The 25,265-nt window shown below is 55.9% G+C and overlaps 1 protein-coding gene across 1 annotated transcript; it reads right to left on the bottom strand.

Moving 5' to 3' along the window:
* PLEKHO2 (pleckstrin homology domain containing O2) lies at positions 1–23,363 on the bottom strand. Its single transcript, XM_082619643.1, has 6 exons — positions 23,236–23,363; positions 17,119–17,268; positions 11,328–11,444; positions 6,953–7,057; positions 5,338–5,436; positions 1–2,991 (listed from the first exon to the last, which is right to left on the bottom strand). The coding sequence occupies exons 1-6, from the start codon at positions 23,245–23,247 to the stop codon at positions 1,966–1,968; spliced, it is 1,509 nt and encodes a 502-aa protein (XP_082475769.1). The 5' UTR covers positions 23,248–23,363; the 3' UTR covers positions 1–1,965.
* Positions 23,364–25,265: the final 1,902 nt, after the last annotated feature.

The following is a 25,265-nucleotide window of genomic DNA, read 5'->3' as shown; positions in this document are numbered from 1 at the left end:
TTCCATGAAAAGGGATTTATTGCCAAACTTCAAGAAAGGCGCTTCATAAGCAGAAGGCATGGAATGCCACCCTCCTCAAGGAGGCAGGCCAGGCAGCCCCTGTGAATTCCCGATCCTCTCCCCTCCCCTGGAAGCTGGCTTCCCCCTCGGGTCCAGGCTGCCAAGGCACAGGAACCCCACAGAAACCAATGGCATTAGGCCACTAAGGTGACCTCAGAGCTACTTGCTCAGCCTGGTCACTTATCAGAGGAGGAAACTGAGGCTCTAGTCCCAGGAAGGAGGTGACTTGGCTAATGCTCCAGCCAGCCCAGGCTGCTGGTGGAGCAAGGCTGTTCCCCAAAGGAAGACTGCAGGGGGCCACGTGACTGTGGGCCCCTGGTGACATTCTTGCTCTCATACTGGAGACAGATGGAGAGACATCAGACTGTGGCATGGGAACCTAGTCTGTTCAAGGAGTGTGGCTTAGGGAGGCCAAGGCGGGCTCACGAGCCATGACCTTGCTGCTTGCCCCCACCCCTGCCTAGTACAGGCTGCAGAGTGGACACGTGCCCCTCCCGATCCCTGGCCACTGCCCTCAAGAACCAAGGAGAAGTAAAGAAGGCAGTGAGCTGTGCCGGCGGGCCTCAGAGGGCGAGACTGGTGGCTGCGGGTGAGGCGGTGGGCAGGAAGGCCAGGCACGCAGCTGTGACCCTCCTTCTCTTTCAGTAAACAAAAGTGCACTTGCAGAAACCCCTGAGCAGGCCTGTCAGAAGCTGCGCCTACTCCCACAGGCCCCAGGGAGAGTGGCTGTGGCCCTCAGGGCCTCTGAACCTATAGAGTGCCCTCAGTCCAGCCGCTGCAGCAGGATGGAGACTGGATGTGCTCCTGGAGCCCGAGACGATGAGGGGGAGGGGCTCGGTAGAGGCCCAGGGTGCAGGCACGGACCACGAAAGGGACAGGAGCTAATGCTCCTTCCATAAGAAGTTCAGGAGGAGCAGTCCCTCTAGCCTGAGCCAGAGGGGTGAGGGGAAAGGGGAGAGGGAAGTGGGTTCAAGTCCCAACACATTCCCATCAGCATTCGAAGAAATAACTGGGATATTGGACCTGTTTGGGTTGAGAAGCAACCACAGAGACCCAGATATAAATCCCATCTGGGAGGCACAGAAGTTGGGGCAGCTTCTCTTCTGAAGGTTGATTTATAATGAATTACATACAGGATGTTCTGATGTCGACATTGGGTTCACCTGTACAGGAATGTGCAAGGCTGGACACAAGCGGGTCTAGAGGCAGGGACTAGACTACGAGACCCTTCGAGTTCCTCCTCCACCCTGGAGTCCTCCAATCACGGCTCACCAGAGGGGAAGGCCTGCAGAATAGGAAACAGGCCCAGGGAGGGGCCCCACAGCTAATGGCTTTCTCACACAGATGCCTCCCACCTGCTTTCAGAGGCCCTAGCTGGGTTCCAGGTCTCACTCAGCTGAAGGACGAACCTCTAGTCTAGACCCAAGGCCCCTGCAGCTACTAGGAATAGTGGGGTGGGGAGGGTTGCTTATGGCTTGAAGCTGCCTCTGCCTGGGAACATCTGGACATGGAGGCGGCAGGGGGGCTCAGCTGTGCTCTATTCAGAAGTCAGGAATGTAAACTATTGAGGGCGTGAAGCAGAGATGACGCCGCCCTCAAAAACCCGAGCGCTGTGCCAGGGCCCTGGGGCTGTTCGGAACGACCACGCCAGCACAGAGGTACCGCATGCGTGCTCCCAGCCCAAGCCCAGAGCTGGAGGCCCGGCCAGAGAGCAGCCCTGGGTGGCACTTGGCACCTCTGGCCAGGGCAGGGCGAGAAGGATCCCAGGAGTCTCTGCAGGTCCTGGCCAAACCCTGACATGCCTGATGGCCCTTCTACAGCCTGGAAAGAAGCACATTTCTCGGCAGGGCTGGGCTCCAATGAACTGAGCCGGCCAGGAGGGACCATGCTCTGGGCCGGCAGGCCCTAGGGTGCACTTCTCCTGTAGAGGGTCACCAGCTGCTTCTGCTTCTCCCGGAGCCCAGGTGCTTCCTGGCTCAGCTCTCCCAGATCTCTGATCTCCTGCAGGACCTGGGTGGCCTGCCTCAGCTGCTCCACAGCCTGGCTGAGCAGCGCCTCGGCATTCCCAGCAGCCGGCTCACCGCCCAGCACCTTGTTCAACAGTTTCTCCGTCTGTTCCGAGGCCACCTTCACCTCCAGCTGGGCCCGATACAGCTGTTCCCCAGGCTGCCGTGGACGTCGGGGGCCTTCCCCAAGCAGGTCCCCCAGGGAGGAGCAGCGGGGATGGAACTGAGGCTGTGGGTCCCAGCGGGGCAGGGCTGTGGACGTTGTTGCATCCTTTGGGGAAGTTCCTGGGGTGCCTGCATCCTGGGATGGCTTGATGGGCTCAGGGCTGTCATCCATACCATTCACCGAGACCTGTGCTGGGCCTTGGGTAGAGGTCTCAGAGGCCCCAGGACTCTGGGCTGGCCCAGAAGCCTGCATGCCACTCATGGAGGCTCTCAGTTTCTCCGATAAGATCTTTGGTGGGGGTGTAGGGGGTGGAGCGGGCTTCCCACCTTCCCTAGGCACAGCCTTGGAAGTCCCAGAATCGGGCACCTGGGGCGGTTCTGTACTCTCAGGGTCAGGGGGCTCCTCGGGGCTGGGGCTCTCCCAGCTCACCTTCAGTTTGTCAGGCAGGACCCTGTTGGGGGGCTGCTCAGAGCCCCTGTCCTCCCCCACTGGAGTCTCTGAGTCTTCTCGGCTTTCAGGGTGGGCCTCAGAGCTTGCTGGAACAGGGGTTGAGGCTCTCTCTCCTACAGGGGTCTCCACTCCGTCACCAAGACTGGTCGTCTCAGGCGCTGCAGAAGGCTTGGTAGGAGGCATGGGCGGCCGAGGTGTCTCCCGGGGCTGGGCTGCACTGACATCATTGCTGGGGGCAAACACTGGCAGCCCGCTGTCAGGAACATCAAGGTCCAGGCGCGAAAGCCCATCGGATGCTGCACTGGCTACCTGGGTGGAGGGGCAGGATATGGGCATCAACTTGGATGACCAGCCACTGGGTCAGGTGTGCCCAGCTACAAGGTATTCAAGCCCTCCCATCCAGGCTGCCCAGGCCCCTGGCCCCCTACTCTCCACGCCCTCTGCTCTGGTTTCCAAAGCCACCTGATTAGAAGCTAAAGTGATTCTCTGATGAATCCTCTCCTCTCTCTCACTTCCACAGAATTCCTGGTTTTGAAATCACAGGCCAGGAAGCCAGAGCTAGGGTGCCCTCTCAGCGCCCCAGCCTGGCTTCTTCCAGCCTGTGTGATGGGCCGCTCTTTTGAATGGCAATTGTGCTGGCCTGGGTTTCAGGGGACATGGTTCCAGCCCTGTTTTCGGGCCCCTACCTGGCTGTGGGCCTTGGGAGGGTCCCTTCTCTGCAACCACCCACCCAGGGTCCCCACAGTCAGCAGGTGACAGGACCAGAACTCACATATGGGTCTCCTGAATCATCCTGAGCTCACTCGCCCTGCAGACCTCTGTTCAGTCTGCCAGCCCTCCGGGCCAGAGCTCTCCAGTCTTCGCCTGCCCAGCTGCTCAGCAGCCGATGCCCACTCTCCTCATGCTGTCACATGTGGCTCCAGACATGGGAAGCCCCAGACCACAGCTGAGTGCCAGAGGAGAACAGCTGCACCCAGCAGGCAGCTGTCCCCATCTGGCCTCAAGGGCCCACAGGGACACCCAGCAGCCCCACGGTCATGGGGAAAACTCCCAGGGAGCCTCAGAGGGCCTGGAGTGGGGCTGGGCAGGAGGCCCTTCCCAAGGTCCCTCAAGGTCCCTCACTCCCTTTTACATACACAGGGTGACCTGGCCTACACATGCGCTCAGTCACTGGACACGAGTGCCTCCCTGAATTCTTCTCAGAGGGTTCCCCTCTCCAAGGCTGGCCTGCCCCACACCTCCTAGGCCTCCTCCCTCAGACATGCCTTTCCTCTCTGCCTACTTCAGTCACTCCCTCTGCAGGCTTTTTTCCCTCCGCTGACAGACAGAACAGGCTATCTCATCTCACCAGCAAACCCTCCAACGACCTTGGCCCCTTTCTGTCTCCCTCTTTCCCCGCCATGGTCTATCTCCTTCTCTCCAGCATCCCCAGCTCTGCACCCCATGACAGCCCTAAGCTGACTCCTTCTCTGAGAAAATGTGCTGCAAACGTCACCATCTGCCTTTTCCTCAGTCCTGCCTCGTGACTTGTGGCTGCCCATCTGGCTGATGACCCCCAGTCCTGTGCCCTTCTCTCCGGATGCGCCACTCTCTGGCTTCCTCTTCCTTTGCTCCCTACTGCCCCCCATTCCCCAAAGGCAGCATTTGCTGAGGTTCTTTCCTGGCCTCCAAGATCTCTCCCCCAACTATTGACACCCATCAGTAGCACTGGTCTGATGAAGGGCTCCTCCCTTCCCCCTCCCCCTTGCCCATAACTTCTCCCACATTCCCTGTGTCCAGGGCCTCCCTTCACCGGGTCTCCAGGCTTGGGGGCGCTCCTGACAACCCTCCCTCTTTGTCCAGTCCGCCTCCCCGAGTCCTGAATTCAATCACAAGCCCAGGCGGCTCTTGCTTCCCAGTGTCTCTCGCACCGGCCCCTCCCTTTTCACCCCCTCCTGGAGCCTAGAGGCCCCACCCCTGCCTCTATTTCCTGGCCCCTTGCCTTTCCCTCCATCAGCGTGACCCATCCTACCCAGGGCCTCCAACTGACCTCTGGAACGCACCCTCCCATCCATCCTGCCCCTGACTCCTGCTTTCAAGGCCTCCATAATTTCCTCCCCCCGACCCCGCCTTCCCAGACACATCTCCCAGTCAAAGGGATCAGGCACACCTCAAACTCCCCTGCCCTGGGCCTCAAGCTTGCACCATTCCCTCCACCTAGGACCTCCCTCACTCCAAGTCTGCCCACTGAAACCGTTCCCATGCTTCAAGGGTCAGCCCAGGTGTCTGTGGGTCCTCCGTGGTCCCTCCTGCTCAGCCTCCCTGAGCCGCCCTTTGTACCAAAATTAGACAGCGCTGCTTGGAGCAGTCAGTGGACAGGTCTCTTCTCCAGCTGGAAGCTGAGCTCTGAGAGGCGGGGACTAGCCTCAGGCTCTCAGTTTCCCTCCAGCACCAGCTTGGGTTAAGGCCCGTGGACTCAACACGGGAAGCAGGCGCACCCACTCCCTGAGGACATACAGCACACGCGCCTCCACACCGACACCCCGCATGCCACTCAGACAGCCCGATACCAAGAGTGCTTAGGAAAAAGGTGGCCCAAGCCCGCTGCCACTTAAGGAGCTGTGGTCCCAGGCTCATCTGACTCCCAACCTCCCCAAGCTGGGGCCAAGGCCTTACCTCCTTCAGGTGGACTCTTGTAGGGGGCCGGCGCCGCTGACCCCCACGTACGCGGTCCCGTGTCACGTGCTCCAGGGCACAGCTCTTGTCCACCTTTACCTGGGGAGGACAGGGAACCACGTCAGTCCCCAGCAGGCCTTGAGGACAGGAGGAAATGCCCAGGCATTAACCTGAGACTCAGAGGCAGGGTCTGCACCTGCATCCTTGCTTGACAGGGTCAAGTGCCCCAGCTGTCCCTCTCTTTGAGGTATCTCCCTGCTTTTCTCCCTGCCTCTACACAGCCTGTGTCGTCTCTCTGCAGTCTGAGGCTCTCCCTTCTCTGCAGCTGCTTGCTTTGCCTCAGTCTTCCTGCCCAAATGTGGGCTATCAGCCCTCACCCCTCAGTCCACTGCAATGTGTAAGCAGCCCTGAGGCTGCTTTTGTGCTTAGCTGTGGGGGGAGCGGGGAGAAGACAGCCCATGATCCCCTAGTTCCTGGCTTCCAGAAAAGACCTTCCCTGGCCCCAGTCACTCTCCCAGGACCCCTGGGGATAGCTCAAGAAAGAGCAGAGCCTCTACCCCCAGGGGTCAGGGAGTCTGGGGGGCAGCATCTCCTCTCTAAGGATAAGGAATGGGGGTGAGGAGTAGCCGGGAAGCCACAGGAAGAGTCACATGGGAAATCCAGACTCTGAATCCCAGAGCAGCCTGTCCCTGTGGTGGGGTGGGGGGTGGGGGGTGGCTAAGACTCTTCTGCCCACAGGTGAGGCTCAGGCCCACCTGAGGGTCTTTGCAGTGGAGGAGCTGGTTCTGCTCCGCCAAGGCTGTGGGCCGAGACCCAGCCCATGCTCCTGTGGCCTCCAACACTCTTTCACCTGAAATGGGGACACTTTCCCAAGCAAGTGAAGGGCTGAGCATGGCACAGTCACGTAAGACGTGATCCAGGAGCCATGGCTGCGAGGCAGGGAACCTGGGTGTTAAGAGGGAACCTGCATGGGAAAATTCGCTCCCCTTGGGTCTCAGTCTTCTGCAATCCAAGGGGTCACTCTAGGTGGCCCCCAAGCCCATTTTTTCCCAAACAGCTATGAATCCATGATGTCAAAGATAAACCCTCCCTAGGAGATCTGGCCCCCTGGGACACCCTGACTGCCCAAAGCCTGATCATGGCCCTGCTGCCATCACCACTACAGCACAGGGGGCTGGGTGGCCACTGCAGGCAGATAAGGAGGCCCAGGGTTAGAGCCAGCCAAGCTTGGACTTCACCGCCCAACTGAAGAGTGAGCTGTCGGGCTCTCAGCTCACCCATAGACCTCTCTGCTGTTTCCTGCTGTTTCTGGCTGGGGCTGGGTTGGAAAGGATGCATGGCTGCACCCAGTTAAATTCTACCCCACCACTTACCCACGTTTTAATTTAAAACAAGTTACTTAACTTCCTTACACCTCAGTGTCCTCATCTGTAACATGGGAACACCTACTTTGAGGGGTGTTGTGAGGATTAAACGAGTAACAACCACAGATGCCCCAGTGCTTGTAGCAGTGACATAATCAAGGGGTTGTCAGGGTGGGGTGGGGCAGGGTCCACTCTGAGATCACACACGGTGGGAAAGGAGACCCAGAGCCATCCACAGGACCTCATCGCACCTCGTCGAAAGCCTTGTTCTTGCCTCGGTTGATCCCTTCATTGAGGGCTTTGATCCAGGATTCCTTCTCCTCCCCACTGGGTGCCTGGAACTTGATGTCGCTGACCTGCAAGAGGCATGCGTGGGGTGGATAGCAGATGTTTAAAAGGGTTCACATTTGGGGTCTTGAGGAAGCTTCTCACCCCAAATTGAAGTCTGCCCCCACACAGCTGGTCAGGAGCAAACCACAATGACCCCCACATCAGGTCTGACACTGGGGCTTCAGAGCAAGGGACGGGACAGATCCAGCAGAGGAGGGGCCCTCTCCACGTATACAGCTGCCAGAGATTTGGATTCGAATCAGCCTTGCCCAGATCTGGTCTCACTCCATGTGACTCCCCCAGACCAGCTGCCTGACCTCTGAGCTTTCTCTGTAAAGTAGGAGTAGTCCCAGTCTACTTCCACCAGACTGTGTACAATGACAGAGGTGACAGGCATGAGGGGTGTCCATTGGTGAAGGCCCACTGGGACCAGGGCCGCCCGCAGCTGCCCAGTGGGCCCCACAACCAGTCCTAGACAAGTGAAAAAGTCCTAGGGTCTCCTTTCTGGCCTTGAATCACAGGCTGCAAGAGAGAAAGGGCATTAGGGGGTCAATTCCAGCCCCCTCATCATATAGATGAGGAAAAAGAGGCTCATCAGATGGGATGGGACTTGGCCAAGGTGGCCTAAAGTAATCCCATGGCTTGACCTCACACCCAACCTCATCCCACGCCACCCCATGGGTTCCTTCCCACCTCAGGCAGGAGCTCCGAACTCCTACATGAGAATCAGAAGGCAGCTCAGAGAGGCCCCTTCCTGCCAGGCCCCACGGTCAGACAGGAAACAGTGGAAGGAGTGAGGCCACACAAACCAAGGAGCCGCCCCTATGGTGGACACAGCAGCAGGGCCTCTGAGCTGGACAGACCAGCACTCACAGCTGGCTGACTTGGAGCCTCAGGGAGCTATGAAGATCAGTGACGTAGCAAAGTGTTAAACGTGGAAGTGGGCACAGAGCGGGTGCTCAGTAATAGGAATTATCACCATTTCTCTCCTTCTGGACAAAACAGTCCTAGTTTCCTCATCTGGAAAAAGGGATGGCACCACCTACCACAAAGCAATGCTGAGGGAATTAAACATGACTAAAGCCACAGCCTGGCACATAGTAGGTACTCAGTAAATAGTTACTGAATGAATAGCTAATCAATGAATGAACGGGCCCAAGGTTCCTGTTTTGGGGCCACTGCCCAGTCTGACCTCAAGATGCCCTAGTTCTTTGTCAGGCGGGTCACCAGCTGCCCATCCCCGCCCGGGTGTTAAGATAGCACCTTCCCTCCTGCTGCTCTCCCAGTTATGTAACATGCAGCCCGCCTGGCCCCCTCAGCATCCTCGTTATATAACTTCCTCCTGGCTGCCTCTGCCTTCTCCTCACACAGGGCCCTGGTCCCACCCACCTCCCCAGGCCAGGCACAGCCAAATGCTCATTTGCATGATCAGGGTAAATTTGATCCTGGCAGCAGATCGGCAGCTAAGTCGAAAACCCCAGGGCACCTTGGCAACTGCCTCAGCCCAGCCATCAGGGCCGGTAGGGGCTCAGGAAGGGACAGCACTGCATCTGGACTCTGAAAGGGCCCGCCCAACCCTGAATGAGGGCTACGAGTAAGGTGACCCCGGCAGCCCATGAGCCCAGCTACGCTTCTCCTGCTCACAGGCCCTGAGTTGGTGGGGTCCCTGCCTGGTGCAGGACTTAGCATCCCAGAGAGCTTGAGAGGCATACACTTGAACTCAGCAACAGATGCAGCAAGAGAAAGAGCATTGGCCTGAGAGTCAAGATCACAGGGTTCTAGTCGCACCAACCTGCAATGAGACCTGCACAGGTCTCTTTACTATTCAGGGCCTCAGTGGGACAAAAACACAACCACTGGACTCAACCCAAACTGTGACCCTTTCCCATTGACAGCCCACCTAGGCAGGCTGGGGGGAGGGTGTTGGCCCAGGGGCTCCCCTAGGAGAGGGAATACGAAGTTAAATGGGACCCAGCGTCACCCTAAGGAACCCTGAAATCCTGCTGAATGAGCCAGGCATCGCACAAGGTGGTCCGAATGGGGACAAACAGGAGACCAAGAAGTTGCTCCTCTTGCCCCACCCCTGTGTCCTGAAGGCTGCACATGTCCCTCCTCAAGCCCTTCCTAGCACAGGCCCCGCTAGGAGGTTAGAAGCTAATGGGACTGGACACAGAGAAGGCCCACATGGCTGGAAAAGGGGGGAGGACAAAATGGCAGAGAGGAAAGAAGCAGGAGGGGGAGAGAGGAGGCAGGAAAGAGGAAAGGGCCAAGCTGGCTGAAACCAGCGGGGCAGCAAGGCCCAGCAGAGGCCACCCTGCTTCCTGGCAGCGTCTGCCTGTGACCTCATGGTAGGGGCGTGGGGACAGGGAGGCAGGAGGGAGAGGGGCACGCAAGACACTGGAGTCTTTGTTTATTTGATTAGAGGGAAAAAAAGGCGGCCTCAGGACCAGACAGCCGGGGTCATGTGACCTCCCGGCCAGCCCGCAGCCTCCCTGAGGAGGGGAACACCCAGGGCGATAGGAAAGGAGAGAGGACGCTGGGGGTGGGGAGCAGGGCCGTCTACCATCTGGCCTTTGGAGAGTGCCCACTCTCTGTGTGAGCTCCTGGGTGCCGAGGGTCAGGGGCCCTTGAGCCGGAACCAGGGTGGGCTGTGCTCCCGCTGCCCAGCAGCCCCCACCAGTCACCCCATGGTCCCATCTCCCCGACCCTCGCCCTGCTCCCAGGGTCACCCAGAGCTGACCTGAACTCTTGGCACGATTCAGGGATGAAAGGGAGGGTGCTGGCCGAAGCAGCTGACAATGCAGCTGCACAAACAGGCCTCTCGGAAGGTGACGCCACCCCCCTGAGTACGGACCGACCCACCTGGCTCACCACCAGATGATTCTCAGAGCCGCGAAAGGAGGTGGCCCACAGAAGCGTGCTGGCAGAGGACAGAGAAGCAAGGCCCCCTCCCCCTCACATCCACATAAGCTCACTAAGGGACACACAAAGACCCAGGCAGCCCCTGGGCCAGGCGAACACTCAGCGGCACATAAAGAGGTGCACACACGTGTATCAGGCACACAGGCAGACCTTCACATATAGCGCACTCTACACCTCTCCCAAATACACACACACAAATACAGCGCCACTGAGAGAGGAAGTGGATCTCGAGGACAGGGTCAGGGCTCCAGGGCCTGAAAGACCAAAATGTGGCTCTCCCCTTCCTCACAGAGCCCTAAGCATCAGAGGTCAATGAAACCTGCCCCTACCCTGGGCACACCGCCACCCCCAGGGTCAGAGCTCCACAGTGGCTCCCTTGCCCCCCCACCGCCAAGTGAGACAGAGGGTTAGTGAGTAAAGCATCATGGTCTCCACCAGGGCCCAGAGCTCCAGGGACCACAGAGGACTGGGTTCCTGGCCCTTAAACCTATGAAAGAGACAGAATGGCTTCGGGCAAGCCCAGACGAGGCCCACTCTCCAACCCCCCGCCTCTGTGACTCAGCCCCGCTCTGCGAGGCTCCACGTGACATGCAGAGGTCAGGGCAAGGCACGGCCCAGCTGCAGATTGGTGTGAGCTGGCGAGAGGCGCTGTAAATGCCAGCCTCCGATCTGATCTCCCTCCTGACATCTGTGAAACTCCACCACCATGTTAACACCCACCCGGACTCCCTGCCAGAGATGCGGGGTGCAAACAGTGAACTTCATCCACACACACAGCATGTCCCAGGGCAAGAACCTCTCAGGCAAGAGACTTCCTCCAGCTTCAGCCAAGAAAGAACAGTGCAAAGGGAGGAAAGCTGGGGGGCTGCAGGTCCGAGCACTGAGCCTAGGATGAAAGGCAGGAGAGGTGGCCCACCCAGGAAGGCCTGGGATGAGGTGGGGGTGTGGCCGCCTGACTACGTCAGGGTGTCAGAGGCCTGGTGGGGTGAAGGCCTCATCCCCAGCTTTCTTGCCTCAGTCCTGGGCCTCCTGGGTAAGGGAGATGGCCAAGGGCCCCACCTCCTAAAGGCTACTTTCCAACTACAGCCCGGGAAGGAGGCCCCAGGGCCTAGAAGGGGAGGGGGGAGCAGAGCTCTCGGCAGAGCTCTAAATGCGCCTCCTGTCAGCCAGGGGCTGGGGCGACTTCAAGATAAAAGCAAGCCAAAGGTCCAGCCTGTGGCAGCCCCTGGGTCTGAGCCTCAGCCACATTCAACAGAGAACCTGCAGACTTGCATCCAGGGGCCCAGCCTGTCTTAGAGAGAGCCTTCCAGGGGTGACCTTCCCCAGCAGACCCTGGCCTGGAGGGAGGTCAGTCAGCAGCAGGCCTAGCCCTACCTTGTTCCCTGGGGACCGCAGCAGGATAAAGCGGTGTTTCCGCTTGAGGAGGGCACGAAGGTCCTGGCACTTCTCATAGCTGCCCAGCTCCACTGTCTCCACACACTTCTGCTCATCCTGGGGAGGGAGACACAGGGGACGTGGTGAGAGCTGGATGCCCTAGACCCTCAAACACCCAGGTCCCGGCCCAGACCCCGATCCCACTCAGTGAGGGCACTGCTTGGTCAGAGGGGGCCCTTGGGCTTCCAATCAACCACCGAGATGCAGCATTCAGACCCTGGCAAGGAGACGGTGTTCAGTCCACCCTCAAGGCTCACCATCCATATGAGAAATGGGGCTCACAGCCCGAAGGTGGGCAGCAGGGCGGACTCAAATGTGCCCAAGGTCAAAGGAGGAAACGGGGAAGCTAGAAAGGCTTAGGAAAGTGTGCCTGGGAGTCCATGCAGGCCCAGAAGCCAGGCAGAGACCTGTGAAAGAGGTGGTCTGGAAGGAGGAGCAAGTTGTCACAAATGAGGAGAAAAAACTGCTTTCCAGGCAGAGCCACAGAGAGAAGCATGAATAAGGCTGTTTGAGGTTACACAACCTGCCTTCACCACAGTGATCCGGAGTTGACTTCCCCACTTGGCATCTTCCTCTGCTGACCCTTGGCTTGGGGTGAGAGGCCACTCTCCATGGCCTGCACAATGGAGAAGGCAAGGGTTCCTTCTAGAGTATCCCCTGAGCCTGCCACCGTGAGGCCTCATCACTAGTAAGGCTGGTGCAGGACAGTGGCCAGCCTCTTCTCAGCCACCCCTGGACACTGGCTGGGCTGCCTTTCTGCCTGCCAGTCCTGGCCCTTGAGTGTTTTCTCCTCATGGGCTCTACCCACCAGGTGCCTCTCCAGCCAGCTGTCTGGGACACCCTCTTCCCTCAATGGTGGTCAGTTGGTTCCACTTCCAGGGGACACCCAGCTGGAACAGCTTCCTGGGTGTGGCACACTCTCCCCCTGGAGACTCCAGGGAAGTAGATGCAGGCCCTGGAGACTGGCAAGCAAGTTAAGCAAACTCTTGCTGTTGGACATAATGCAGAGCATCCAACCAGGGACCGCCTCAGTCAGTGTTCCACAGTTTGGGGTGGAATATCTGGGAGGCAGTGACTCGATTATTTGCAGAGGAAATGCCCCAATTTTCCTCCATGATAAGTCGCATATACTAAGAAACCCTGACACTTAGCGAGCACTTTTGCATCCCCGATTCTCCTGAGTCCTTCAAGCACCTTGAAATCCTAAAGCCCCAGCATTTGTCTCATTTTATAGAGGAAGAGAATGAGACCTGGAGGCGAAGAGATTTGCCCTTGGGCACAGACCCAAATATAAGGAGCAGGACCAAATGCAAACACCCATCCTCTGACTCCCAAGCCAGAGCCCTTTGTAGCATACCACACTCCTTCCAGCCAGAGCCAGAAGCTGGACAGTGCCCTAACAGCAGGCTGCTCTGCATCAGTGGTCCTCCAGGTGTGGTACCTGGGCCAGTAGCCGCAGCATCACCTGAGGACTTGCTAGAAATGCAAATTCTCTTGAATAAAAAAAAATATATATCCCACAAGGACTCAGAGGCAAAAAATACACAAATCAATTTTCACTGCAAAGTAAAGGAGCTGTTACAGTGGAGGATTACTGGACTGAATGTCAATATTATGACATAGTGTGAGTGAGTTTCGTGTTTGGTAATTGCAGTCATTGTTGCTTTTGTTGTGGCCATCCATTTACAATGCTTGGTGTCAGTCTATTTATCTCTTGTAAAAATAAAATACAGTGTGTGTGTGTGAAAAAAAAAAAGTTAATGCAAAGTGTATCTGGGGATCAGCGCTGGTTTGCACATTATTTCCTACAGGTCTTCATCAAGATGTAGTTTATATTAATCACATGTTCAGTGAATAATGGTACAGTTTTTTTTGGGTTTTTTTGTTTTGCTTTTGCGGTACGCAGGCCTCTGACTGTTGTGGCCTCTCCCATTGCGGAGCACAGGACGCGCAGGCTCAGCGGTCACGGCTCACGGGCCCAGCCGCTCCGCGGCATGTGGGATCTTCCCGGACCGGGGCACGAACCCGTGTACCCTGCATCGGCAGGTGGACTCTCAACCACTGTGCCACCAGGGAAGCCCAATGGTACAGTTTTTGTAATCTTTTTTTTACCCCTATGTTACGTTTGTTCTGGTTAAATTTATTGAAATATAATTTTCTGTCTGTTAAATCTAATAATAAAAAATTGGATAATTGAGGGCTTCCTTGGTGGCGCAGTGGTTGAGAGTCCGCCTGCCGATGCAGGGGACACGGGTTCGTGCCCCGGTCCGGGAAGATCCCACATGCCGCAGTGCGGCTGGGCCTGTGAGCCATGGCCACTGAGCCTGTGCGTCCGGAGCCTGTGCTCCGCAACAGGAGAGGCCACAACAGTGAGAGGCCCATGTACCGCAAAAAAAAAAAAAAAAAAAGGATAATTGGAAAAAAAAAAAGAAATGCAAATTCTCAAGGCCCATTCCTACTGAATCATAATCTTGGGGGAATGGGCCTGGCAATCTGAGTTTTAACAAGCCCTTATGCAAAAGTTTGTGAACCTCTGCTCTGTACCAGAGATTTTCAACCGTGGCAGCTCCTGGTAGCTTTAAAAAACCCCAGTGCCCAGGCAACATCCCCGACCAATTACATCAGGATCCCTGGGGTATAGAGCTCAGACATCAGTATTTTTCAAAGCAGATGATTGTACAGCTAAGGTGAGTAACCACTGAACTACTCTCTCTTTAGCCTTTCAGGGAAAGGGGAACAGGTGGCCAGGGTGGCCTGATCTTTTCCATCTAGATTCAAACAGGTGTCTTTTCCCATTTTTGCCTCCACACATCTCTTTCCAATCCTTAGTCTCCAGTCCCTTCCAGGTTCCTGCACTCAACATAAGGGCTGGTAAAATCCACCCACTCCAGGAAGCTGCCCTGCTCACCTGCAAGAGCCTAAGCCTCAGTGCTCTCTCCCTCCTCTAAGGGTGCCCATCAGAGGGCACTTCTGCAGGCATCTTACTAGGTGCTAGGGACACCCTGTCATGGGGAAGAATGGTCCTAACTCCCTGCTGAGCCATCTCTCTCTACCCTCTGCTGCATGTGTCTGCTCTCCTTTCTGTTCCCCCTACAGCACCCTACAAGGGGCAGCCCTCAAGAGGAAAAGTTTGCTGAACTGAATGCCTGACTCAGAGTGAGACTCCAGAAAGGACGTCCCCCCAACCCCCATCCCAGACAGAGAGGCTCACCTACCCCATGGGCACAGGCCTCCCCCGACTAGGCAGCTACTGGTCCAAACGTACCCTCCCCTCCTCTGTCTGGAAACAAAAGTCGCTCCATCTCCACCACCCAGCTCCCCATGGCTGCCTGACCTGGGTCTCCTCTCAACCTGAAACGCTGAATCATCCGGCCCTTCTGCATCTCAGAAGTCGGATAAACCAGCAGGCACTGGGTGGGGGCAGCATTTTTGGAATGTCAGCCTCACTGACAGCAAGGAAACAGCCAAGAGTCATTCGCACTCGTCTAGTTCCTTACATCAGAAAGAGGAATTAAACTAGTAAGCATTTCTCAACTCCTTCTGTGCCAAGCTCCCCCACCCCCGAGTGCTAAGTTCTTAAAACTGCCCTGAGGTTTCTAATAGTGATTTTTTTTTTAAAGCATGATTTAGACTTTTTTGTGTTTAGGGGATATGAAATCCTTCCTGCTTCCCAGACGTGGGCCAGATGTAGAGAGGTGACCCAGGACAAGTCTGGTAGCGTCTGATAGGCTGACAGCTGGGGGGACTGTCACTGAACTCTTATGGCAGCTGGGACTGGAGGAAGCTGCGACAGCCCCCTTTATTTATAAAAATAGCCCCCTGCTGCCACCACAGCACATCCTAATTTGGGGACAGCAGCAGTAGAGAACATCTGGGGGGCTGTCTGCACCACTCATCCCCTTGGCCTCCTCCGGCTACTTCTCTGACACCCCAACTCCATTAGCCTGGGGACTTGCTCAGGAAAGGTGAGATGCTTCTCAAAGGCAGCTCCTTTGAACACCTAGATCTTTCTTGGTCTGCGACAGTTATGAATTTGCCAAGACAGCCTGAGGCACGCTGACAGAGGCTGATGGGGAACAGGCAGGATCCCCCTTCCTCTGCCCCCAGGCCAGTTCTTCCCCGTGTACTCCGTCTGTCAGAGTCATACAGTAATAACCCAGTTGCAGTGGACAGGCCCTCTGAGAGCCTCAACCCCAGAACATAAACAGCATCTCTAAGTAAAGGCCACCTTTTCGCCTCAGAACTTTATTGACACTTATTTAACACACAACTTCCACATCCTGGGTTGTCCAAGTTCCAAACCTGCTGAAATGAAAACGGGCACAAGTCTGAAGTGGGAAGATATGAGGACTGTGAGAGGCACAAGGATGGCAAAAGCGGCAACTGGCAGCTTGATGTTAGAGGAGAATGCAGAGCTGAAAAGTACAGTCTGGCAGTACGGAACAGCCTGATCATCAGTGACTCTGAGCCACCAAGTGTGTTTTGTAACTTTTTTTTTTTTTTGTACTTTACAAACTTTATTAAATAATGAGTATTACTAACTTTCATTATCATATATACAGTATTTAAACTATATTTTCCTAGATGTATGGCTTTTTGTTTGTTTGTTTTTCTGGGGGTTTTTTTTGCACAAAGAATAGAGTAGGTGAAAAGTGAACTTATAAAAAAAAATTGAACCTTCAGTATAGAGACCTAGTAAGAACTTGACATCCATTTAAGTACACATAACTCTTTTCCCCCAATTATATACATCCCTACCCCACCTCCCGAAGAAACTATTTTAAACAAAAGCACTCATTGAATAACGTTGAGGGAAAATACAAACCTGATTATATATATACACATGAAGACTCCGTTTAGGCCAGTACCTTCTGTTGAAGGGAAGACAATATCCAACATATTTTAGAGGACTTCCACCAAGAATAAGTTTTCAAGTTTACTTGCTGGCATAGCTGGGTGGAGAGATCCCTGACTTTGGTTCTAGACCTGACCTTCACTCACTGAGATGTTGAACAGGATTTGAGCACCCTGGGCCTCAGGGTGCTCCTCTGTAGAATGTGACATGATGACCACTCTTTTTAAAAAATATTTATTTATTTATTTATTTGGCTGTGCCAGATCTCAGTTGAGGCATGCAGGATCTTTGTTGCCGTGTGCAGGATTTTTAGTTGCGGCATGTGAGCTCTTAGTTGCAGCATCTGGGATCTAGTTCCCTGACCAGGGATTGAACCCGGGCCCCCTGCATTGGGAGCACGGAGTCTTAACCACTGGACCACCAGGGGAGTCCCCATGATGGCCACTCTTAAGGGACTATTGTGAGCATCGCCCAAGAGGTATGTAAGACCTCCAAACAAGCATGAGCAATAAGTATTATTTCTACTATCATTACTGAGTGGAGCAAGCTTCAGTTTTCTGGAAACTTCACAGATGTGGAACCTAGCCCTGGGATAGGGAGCTGCAGTGTAGGTGGACAGCTGAGGAGACACACACATCCCTGTGCACATATGCTTCAAAGAGCCCCTCATCCAGGAGTCCTACACTCGCACCTAGAGGTATCGTCCTTGTACCACAAAGACCCAGAGAAGACCAGGCAATCGCCCAAGGTTGCACAGCAGGTCAAAAGCGAAGCAGGCCTTCCAGTCCGGGTTCTGGAATCCTCTTCTGGGCTGGGCTGCCCTCACTTTGCTCCTTGACCCGGCACCCCCAAACTCAGGACCAGGCAGGTCCTTACCTCGTTCTCGTAGACCAGCAGCTGGGCCTGGCAGAGGAGCAGGTAGCGGTCTTTCCAGAGGCCCAGGAAGCCCCCGCTGCTCTTCTTGATCCAGCCAGCCTTGTCCGCTGTCTGTGCTCCCCGAGGCTTCTGGCCCCCCTCCTTCACGCCCTGTAACACAGCATCCGGACACGCCATGAGGGTTGCTGCCGTGAGGCCACACAGGGATGTGTCCCTCTGCTGGATGCCTACTGATATCACCCCATTTGAGCTTCCCCACAACCCCTGAGGCAGATATTCTCAATCCAATATCAGAAATAACAGTTAATACCAGCAGCCACAAAAGTAACAGCTGCAGTCACCTTATACTGAACCACTGTATTATGTTTTACCCAAACTGTCTCATTTAACTCATGCGACTACCCTCCCAGGTGGTAGTATCATTATCCACATGTCACGGCAGACTGAAGCTCCAAGAGGGGAGGTGACCCGCCAGAGTCACACCACTGGAAGGACAAAACCAGAATTCAAACTGGGTCTCTCTGACCCCATGTTCTCCCTTCCACCATTCTGCCTCCCGTGTATTCATTCAACCTCATCAACACACGCTGTACTGAGCACCTACAATGTCACGGATGCTGGAGTAGGCAGGGAAGAATAAAAATAACACATCTTTGCCCTCATGGGGCTGGCAATGCGGGGAAGGAGGAGCTGAACAAATAAACACCAGACATAAATACATTAACAACCATGAAATGCTATGAAGGAATCAGTGAAGGGGAAGTGAAGAGGAGGGAGTGCGAGAGGACAGCGGGGGACCTGGCTCAGGTCCGGGTGGCTCAGGAAGGCCTCCCAGAGGAAAGGACATTCACGCAGAATCAGAAGGATGGGAGGAGGCAGGCAGACAGAGTGGTAATCTTCCTCCCTACCCCTGCCCTTCTAGAGAGCCCACTCTCCGGCCCCTGCATCCTACCCCAAAGCAGGAGGTTCCACTGTCCTCATCCCTGCCCCAGGCCAGGACTTTAGGGTAGCCACCTTGTCTGGCGAGGGCTCCAAGGATGCTGTCTTCAACCACAGACAGGTACAGGAGGTAAACTCAAACCCTTCTCTAGGACATGGTAGCCACCCTGGAGTCTCCAGGCCAGTCACTGACGTCTTGTGCCTCTTGATTACCTGCTTGAGTAGCTAGACTCCAGGTATATGCCTACCAGATGGGGTCGAATTCACATTTGGTCCCCAGAACCCAGTACCGTTCCTTTACACATAATGGGTGCTCAAGAAATATCTGTGAAATGAAAATAAAAATACACCCAATTTGCTAACCACTTTGCTTCAATGACTGGTACCCACAGTGGTGAGTGTGAAGGGGAGAGTGGAGGAGAGGGGGGGCTAAGAGCATGTCAGAATCTACAGGATGCTAGAAGGAAATCAGCACTGACTAATTCTGACTGCTTTATAATTTACATAAAGCTTAAAAAAGGGGCTCCAGTTAAAAGGAGCATACCTCTCCCCAGGGATACCCTGTGGCCACAGCTGCCTTTGGAAGGACAAGTCCAGACAGAAGTGTGGTGGGCTGTTAGGGGCTGGACAGGGCATGGCCTCCCTGTGCTCCATCATGGCAGGGAATCCCCAGTCTGGTTCTTACTGTGGCCCCCTCCCCCTCTGGACTGCATACTCCAGTGGTCAGGAGTCTGCGCTTTGAAGCCCAAGTCACGCAGACCAGAGGCAGGTCACTTGGTCTCTCTAAGCCTCAGTTTCTTCATCTGTGAAATGATGATATTAACAGAAGTTGCAAGGATTATAACTCCATGAGGGCAGGGGTTTTTGTTTTGATTACTGCTGTATCCCCAATGCCTAGACAGTGTCTGGCACACAGTAGGTGCTCAATAAACGTTTGTTGCTAAATAAAAAGATACGACATACAAAGCAATGCCTAAGATACCCTAAACTTAGTAAATGGCAGCTGTCATTATTGTTACTGTTGTCACTGCCATCCCCTCTGGCTCTCTGGAACCCTTTCCCTGGGCCTGGTTCAGAATTCAGGACAAGGCCTTTCTGGGCTTAGCTGCTGGGTCTCAATGCTCCCAGGAGCTCCAGGAATACGAGATGCCCCCTCAGGGTCTCTCCCTAACTTGTAGATGGCAAGAGAAATGGAGAAGTGGAATGGTCCCAAACGGTCTTCCTTGATGGAGAAATGAGGAAGTGAGAGGCTTGCTGACAGGCCAGTTATGAGCCACCCTGATCAGGGAAAGAGGGGACTTCAGGGCCCTTTGACAAGAAGTGGGAGGCTCTAGCATCTACCATGCACCCAATGCCGCCCCCATCACCAGAGACCCTGTGTTCAGCCCCATGGGCTGTGTGACCCACTGGGGCCTCATCCACACAGAGACCCCTCTATGCTGGCCTCCACCAAGGCTGGAGGGGTAGAAGTGGGAAATGGGAAACCCCACTTCAACATCTGACATGTCACACCCCTCCATTAGCAACTACAGCAGCTGGCCACCCCCTAGGCCTGCAGACTCTAGGCTTCTCCTAAACAAGACCGCGGAGCATGCTGCCCAGATCTACCTCTGAGCTCCAAGCTCGCCTCCTGTTTGCAGAGGCCCACCCATGACCCCATGGGATCTCACATCCCCCTCCACTTGTGACCTCCCCTACTTGCCTCACCCACAGCCTGAGACGTGAAAACTTCCTGCCAGCTGGAAGCTCCCAGGGGCCAGGCTGAAACCTGGTACCCTGACCACCATCCTCTCCGCATGTAGCAGAGAAGTGCCAGGTGAATACCATGACTGGATTAGCTAGGGAAGCCAGTCCAGAGCCTTTAGGGATGGGAGTACCAGGATGGCACTGAGGAGAGAAGGCACTTGAGGATGGGGGGAGTGACAGCTGAGGGGCTGGAGGTGGCATGAACCAAAGCCCAGGGGGGGGTCTCCTTGCCAGGAATCAGCCACAGCAACAGCCACCAGAAGACAGGCCTGGCTGGAGGTCAGAGTCCTGCCATCCTTCACCAGCCCCTCTCCCTGCCCCTCAGACACTCTCCCACCAGGGGGCCGGAGATGCCCCAGTAAGTTTTAATAAGCGGGCCCTCCCCTTGGCAGGGCTCACAGGGAAGGTTTTGTCCTGCTCAGCCCAGTTTCTCGGCCTCCTCTCCTCTTATTGACCAGCTGACCACTGTTCTTCCTGTTTCGCTCTCTCTTCTCCCACCCATCCTCACTCAGGCCCTCCCCCCGCCCACCGTGAGCAGCTCCTGAGGCACCCCTGGGCACCAGCCTGGCTCTGCTTTGCCTGAGATGGGAGGGCCTCTGGGTCATTCATTAAAAACAAAAAAAAAAAAAAGGAAAAAGATACCAGGTCAGTCAGCCCAACACTGTGCACAGAAAGGAGCATGTGGAAAGCCACAACACAGGCCACGACAGGGAGACAGAGACCAACAGAAGAGAACTTGTTGGCGCCTCACATCACAGGGAGCTTAGGATAATGACCTTTGCCCTTTGACTAAACCCCATGTTTCCCTGACCAAACTCTGCTAAGAACCCACCATGTCAGAGCCCTGTGATGGGGCAATCAGAGAGAAGAAGCACAGGCTCTGACCTGGAGAACTTCCAGTCTGATGGGGGCAACACAGACCCTGGACAAGGGAAATCCCCAGTCTGGGGGTTGGGTAGGCACCCCCTGCTTGAGAGGATCCCAGACCACTGGGAGGGCTCTAGCACTGACCCAGACGGATACCCCGGGGGTCTTGGCTCTCTGGTAGGGTAAGGACTTGGGGTTAGTTTGGGAAGCCCTTGCAGAAGGAAGGGTTTTGGTAGGACTGTGAGGAGGGAAAGAGACACACATCTTGGCCCAGAGAAGAAGGAAAGGCACAGGAGGTACCAAAGACCCTATACTCTCAACCCCTTCACTACAGGATGAGAAAGTGCAGGCCAGAAAGGGTCGAAGATTAGCTTAAGGTGACAAAACCGGTGCTGGGACAGGACACTGCCCTGCCTCTCTCTGGGTGTGTTAGGGCAAAGGAGCAGCCTGGTGCCACTGGAGGCCAAGCCAGGGAAAGGCATGACTGAGAGGAAGAGGGGCAGAACCCCAGGGCGGAGATAGAAAAGCCTGAGTCCAGTTGCAACAATACCTCACACTGATAACTGAAGCTTTCAAAGCTTTTGCACATAAACCATCGCACTTCTGGACTGCCCACCTCCCTCATTTTATAGATGGGGAAACTGAGGCCCTGAGAACACAAATGGTTAGATGCCCCATGCCCAGACCTGCACTTCTGCACCAAATCTCAGCCTGATGGGGACTACCAACCCATTGCATGGAGGAGGTCACTGAGGCTGAGGGGGCTTGGCATCAGGGTTCCTGGGGTGTGGGGAGGAAGTTCAAAGCCAGGGGAGGACTAAAAGCAGCCATTTGGGAGTGAGGTGATGAGGCCAGCCTGGGGTCATGGGGCAGAGCAGACGACTAAGATCTAAGCGGTGTTTTAGAGAAAGGAGGATGGGCACTGAGGCCTGGAGAAACAAGAGGAAGTTAAGGGGAAAAGAAATGAGAGGAAAAGAGGGATGTCAAAGGCGGGGGCAGGGTAGGGAACAGGGAGCCCCCGGCTGTGTGGAGAGGTAGTGGGCAAGACCTTAGATAGCCCAGATGTGCGGGGAGCTTTTGGCATCTGGGAGTCAGTAAGTGGCAATGTTAGAGACTCAGGACCAGAGGGAGTACAGGGCTGGGCTGACCTCCAGACAAGCCATTGGCCCAGGAGGCCCCAGGAGAACTTCCCTTAATTAGGGGCCAGAGCAGATCAGGAGATGGAGTAATCCTGTCCCAAATCCCCTGGGAGAAGGAGAGGGGCCACAGCCAGACAGCCCAGCCCTCACAGCAGGGGTGGGGAAGCCCCACCCCTGTCAGCAAGAAACCACAGCCAATCATAGTGGCCTGGCTTTGCCCCCTATTTCCACCCACTCTGAGAGAAGGGGCTACAATCAGGACCCGGGGAAGAGACCAGGCCCTATATTTTATAGAAGAGGAAATGCAGGCTTAGAGGGGAAGTGACTTATCTACCATCCCACAGAAATGCAGGGCCTGGCCTGGAGGGAACTCTGACGGATACCCCAGCTGCCCCTGGGCAGTGGTCCCAGGAAGCAGGGAGACGAGCATTGATGGGGCACAGGCAGCCTGGTCCCCAGCTAGCCAAGGTTGCCCCAAGAGTGAAGGTTTCATCTTTCCTCCCCACTTATCCAGGCAAAGACACATCTCCTCCCCTCGGTCTGGGAGGGGCAGAAGCTGAGACCCCCTTGGGGGATCAGAAGCAAAATCCTCTAGCCACAGCAGGCCCCTCCCTAGTTTACGCATTCCACAGTCACACATTAAGTGCTGGCGGTGTGCCTGGATGAGGGGGCTACTGAGAGAACTGAGTCTGCAAGTAAAGGGCAGGGGTCACAGAGTGTCTGACCCCACCCCAGACCAAGGGGGTCCTGAGGGGGTAGAGGGAGGCTCAAGGGGCATTGCTGGTCCAGCTGCCCAGCTCCTCCAGGGAGTCAGCCCTCCAGGGATGTGGTAAAGGCAGGGGCAGGGATCAGCCCCTACAAGGGCCTGACACCCAAGCAGGGGAGAAGGTAGACTCACAGGGGAAAGGGGACTCACAGGGACTTAAACAGGGGAGAAAACGCAACTTTTCCAGTCCTGAGGCCACCAGACAGGGTCACAACCTCAAGATTCCTTGAGACAGGGACTCCAGAACCCACAGACCCACAGAACACACACACACACACACACACACACACACACACTCTCGCTGTGCCCTAAGGATCCGATGTGGACAGCACAGGGAGTCAGTGGTAACCAGGGTTCGAGCCCAGCAACCTAGGACACTTTCAGCAAGTCATCAAACTGACCAGAGCCTCAGTCTCCCCATCAATCCAATGGGAACAATAACAACCACCATGCCCATAGTTGGTGAGAGAAGACAGAAGTAATGAAGGAGGATGGGTCTGCGATCCCTACCCCCGCCCCTGCTCATCTCATTTGCCTAGGCTTTGCCTGGAGACCCGCGGGAGAGGGGCTGGCTGGAACAAGGGCCTGAGCCAGGGACCTCAACCACCGCGAAGGTCTCGAAGACCCCAGCCCTGGTCCCCCGACTGGCCCGGCCCTCACCTCCTCTTCCATGACGAGTCCGCTGAGGTCCGGCCGCTCGACCGCTCGGCCGCTCACTCCCGGCGCCGCGCGGTCTCCGTTACCTCCATCCACCGCCGGCCGGGCGGCGGCTCTATGCTTTCTGTCCCGCTGGCTGCCGGGGGCCCAAGAAACTTCGGGGGGGCGGGGCCGAGGGCGGGGAGAGGCTTCCGGGGGCCGGGGGCGGGGCCCGAGGAGGGGACTAGCGGGGCCCCGAGGCCCTGGTCTGGGGCGGGAAACTAGGGCCGGGGCCGGGCTGAGGGAGGAGCCTGGGCGGGGCCGGGCGGGGGCTTGGGGACTGGATGGAGGAGCCGGAGCTGGAGGAAGACGGGGGTGGGGTGGGGAACAGAGTGGAGAGAGGTTTCCCTGACTCGCGGAAGGAGAGGGACTGGAAAGGGATAAAGGGTGCGGGGCACCGGCAGGGGGAGGGGGAGGGGGCTTCCGGCCAGAGGCAGAGGCGAGGGAAGCGGGCGGGGTCCGAGGGCGGGGCCGGGGTGGGGCAAGACCGAGAGAGCGCCCGAGGAGGTGGCGGGCTTCTGCATTTCAGGTCTCCTGACCGAGTGGGCTGGGGTTGCCTGACCTGGCCAAGCCGGCCTGGGCGGCCCAGAAATGGGGGCATCCAGAGAGTCCTTCTTTCCTACCTGACGCTAGGGTAGTGGCGACTACCTGGTCCCCTTCTCCCTGGAACCTCCTGGCAGGGCGGCGCCTGGAGCTCGGATCCCGTCCGGAGAGTCGTTTAACGGGAAGACCTGGGGCTGAGAGTCTGTACTCCAGGGTCCCTTTGGGGGAGGAGGTCTGCCTCTGACTCTCGGGGGTCCCCAAATGCAGTGTTCTCCTGCCCTCGTTGGGCATTGCTCAGAGCCGTCCTCCTCTGGTTCCTATATCTGAGGGCCCCGCCCCCACCCCCATCCAGCAGTGAATCTTGCAGCCTTGACAACCTTGCCGAGGGGTGAAATGTAGGGACCAGATAATGGTGTTAGTTATACCTTGTACTCCCACTTTACACTTAGAGAATCAGAGGCCTAGGGAGAGAAAGTGACTGGCTACATCCCAACCTCCAGCACGGTCCTGTTCCCTCCACACACACACCTCTTCCCTCTTAGCTCTCTGGGTCAACCCTGCCCAATGCCTCTGCAGGAAGAATTAAGTGCGTGTGGAATCAATGGTGACCTCCTTTGGCTCTGGTTGCCATAGCAGCAGCTGTACCAGTTGACCCAGCTCCCCTTTCACTGCCTTCTGCTGGCCCTCAGGCTTCCAAGTCACTTCCAGTCAGCATGGAAAAGGGCAGCCTGGAGCTCCAGGGCCAAGGGGAAAGAAGATGGAGTCAGACTTTTTCTTCATACCTGGGCCTGGGTTCCTTTATCTAAAAGGATGAAGAAAACCCAGCCTGGGAAACTGAGAAAATCAGTATACATGACAACAACCTCTTGTGGCCACCACACGGTTTTATTCCCTCAACTTGCAGAGCTGTGCAGCCGTTGTTCCCTGTGCCTGAGGACTCAGAAGATCCTGTATCTGGAAACTCATGTTCCGCCTGCTGGAGACCAGAGCCCCTGGGGAATTCATGTTGTTGCACAGAAGCAACTCATGGTGGGTTGGGGGTGAGGTCAGTTTTGATATCCAGGCAGCTCTGTCCCTTGAGAGTGAGCCACTGATAACCACTTTGGTCTCAGTTTCCCCACTCAGCCCATACTGGCCCTCTGGTTGTTGCCACCACACCACACGCATTTTTTTCATCACAAATATTTCATTTGCCTTGATTATTCGTCAGGCCCTACACTAATGGCTGGAAGATAATGGCAGGACCCAGGGTCCCTGTCCTTTTTCAGGAGAGAAAGGCATGTAAACAGAGAAAACTATGTGTTAAATGTGAGGATAAAGGCATAGAGGAAGGAAGGGCACTAAAACCCGGACAGAAGGAACAGGCATTCCAGGCAGAGGAGACAGTGTGAACAACATGGAGGCATGGAGGCATGAAAGAGTATTTGTGTGTGTGTGTGCGTGTGTGTGTG

The sequence above is a fragment of the Mesoplodon mirus genome (genome assembly GCF_964341445.2).
Source record: "Mesoplodon mirus genome assembly, chromosome: 4".
In the NCBI taxonomy this organism is placed as follows: domain Eukaryota; kingdom Metazoa; phylum Chordata; class Mammalia; order Artiodactyla; family Ziphiidae; genus Mesoplodon; species Mesoplodon mirus.
Note: the sequence above shows the minus strand (reverse complement) of the source record. Positions and strands in the feature narration are given on the sequence as shown.

What these genes read in the sequence shown, in the direction of transcription:
- PLEKHO2 (XM_082619643.1), bottom strand. An exon ending in TGCTGGTCTACGAGAACGAG is followed by an intron (nt 11,445 to 17,118) that starts GTAAGGACCTGC and finishes CTCCCTCCCCAG; the next exon opens with GATGAGCAGAAGTGTGTGGA. An exon ending in TGCGGTCCCCAGGGAACAAG is followed by an intron (nt 7,058 to 11,327) that starts GTAGGGCTAGGC and finishes TGCCTCTTGCAG; the next exon opens with GTCAGCGACATCAAGTTCCA.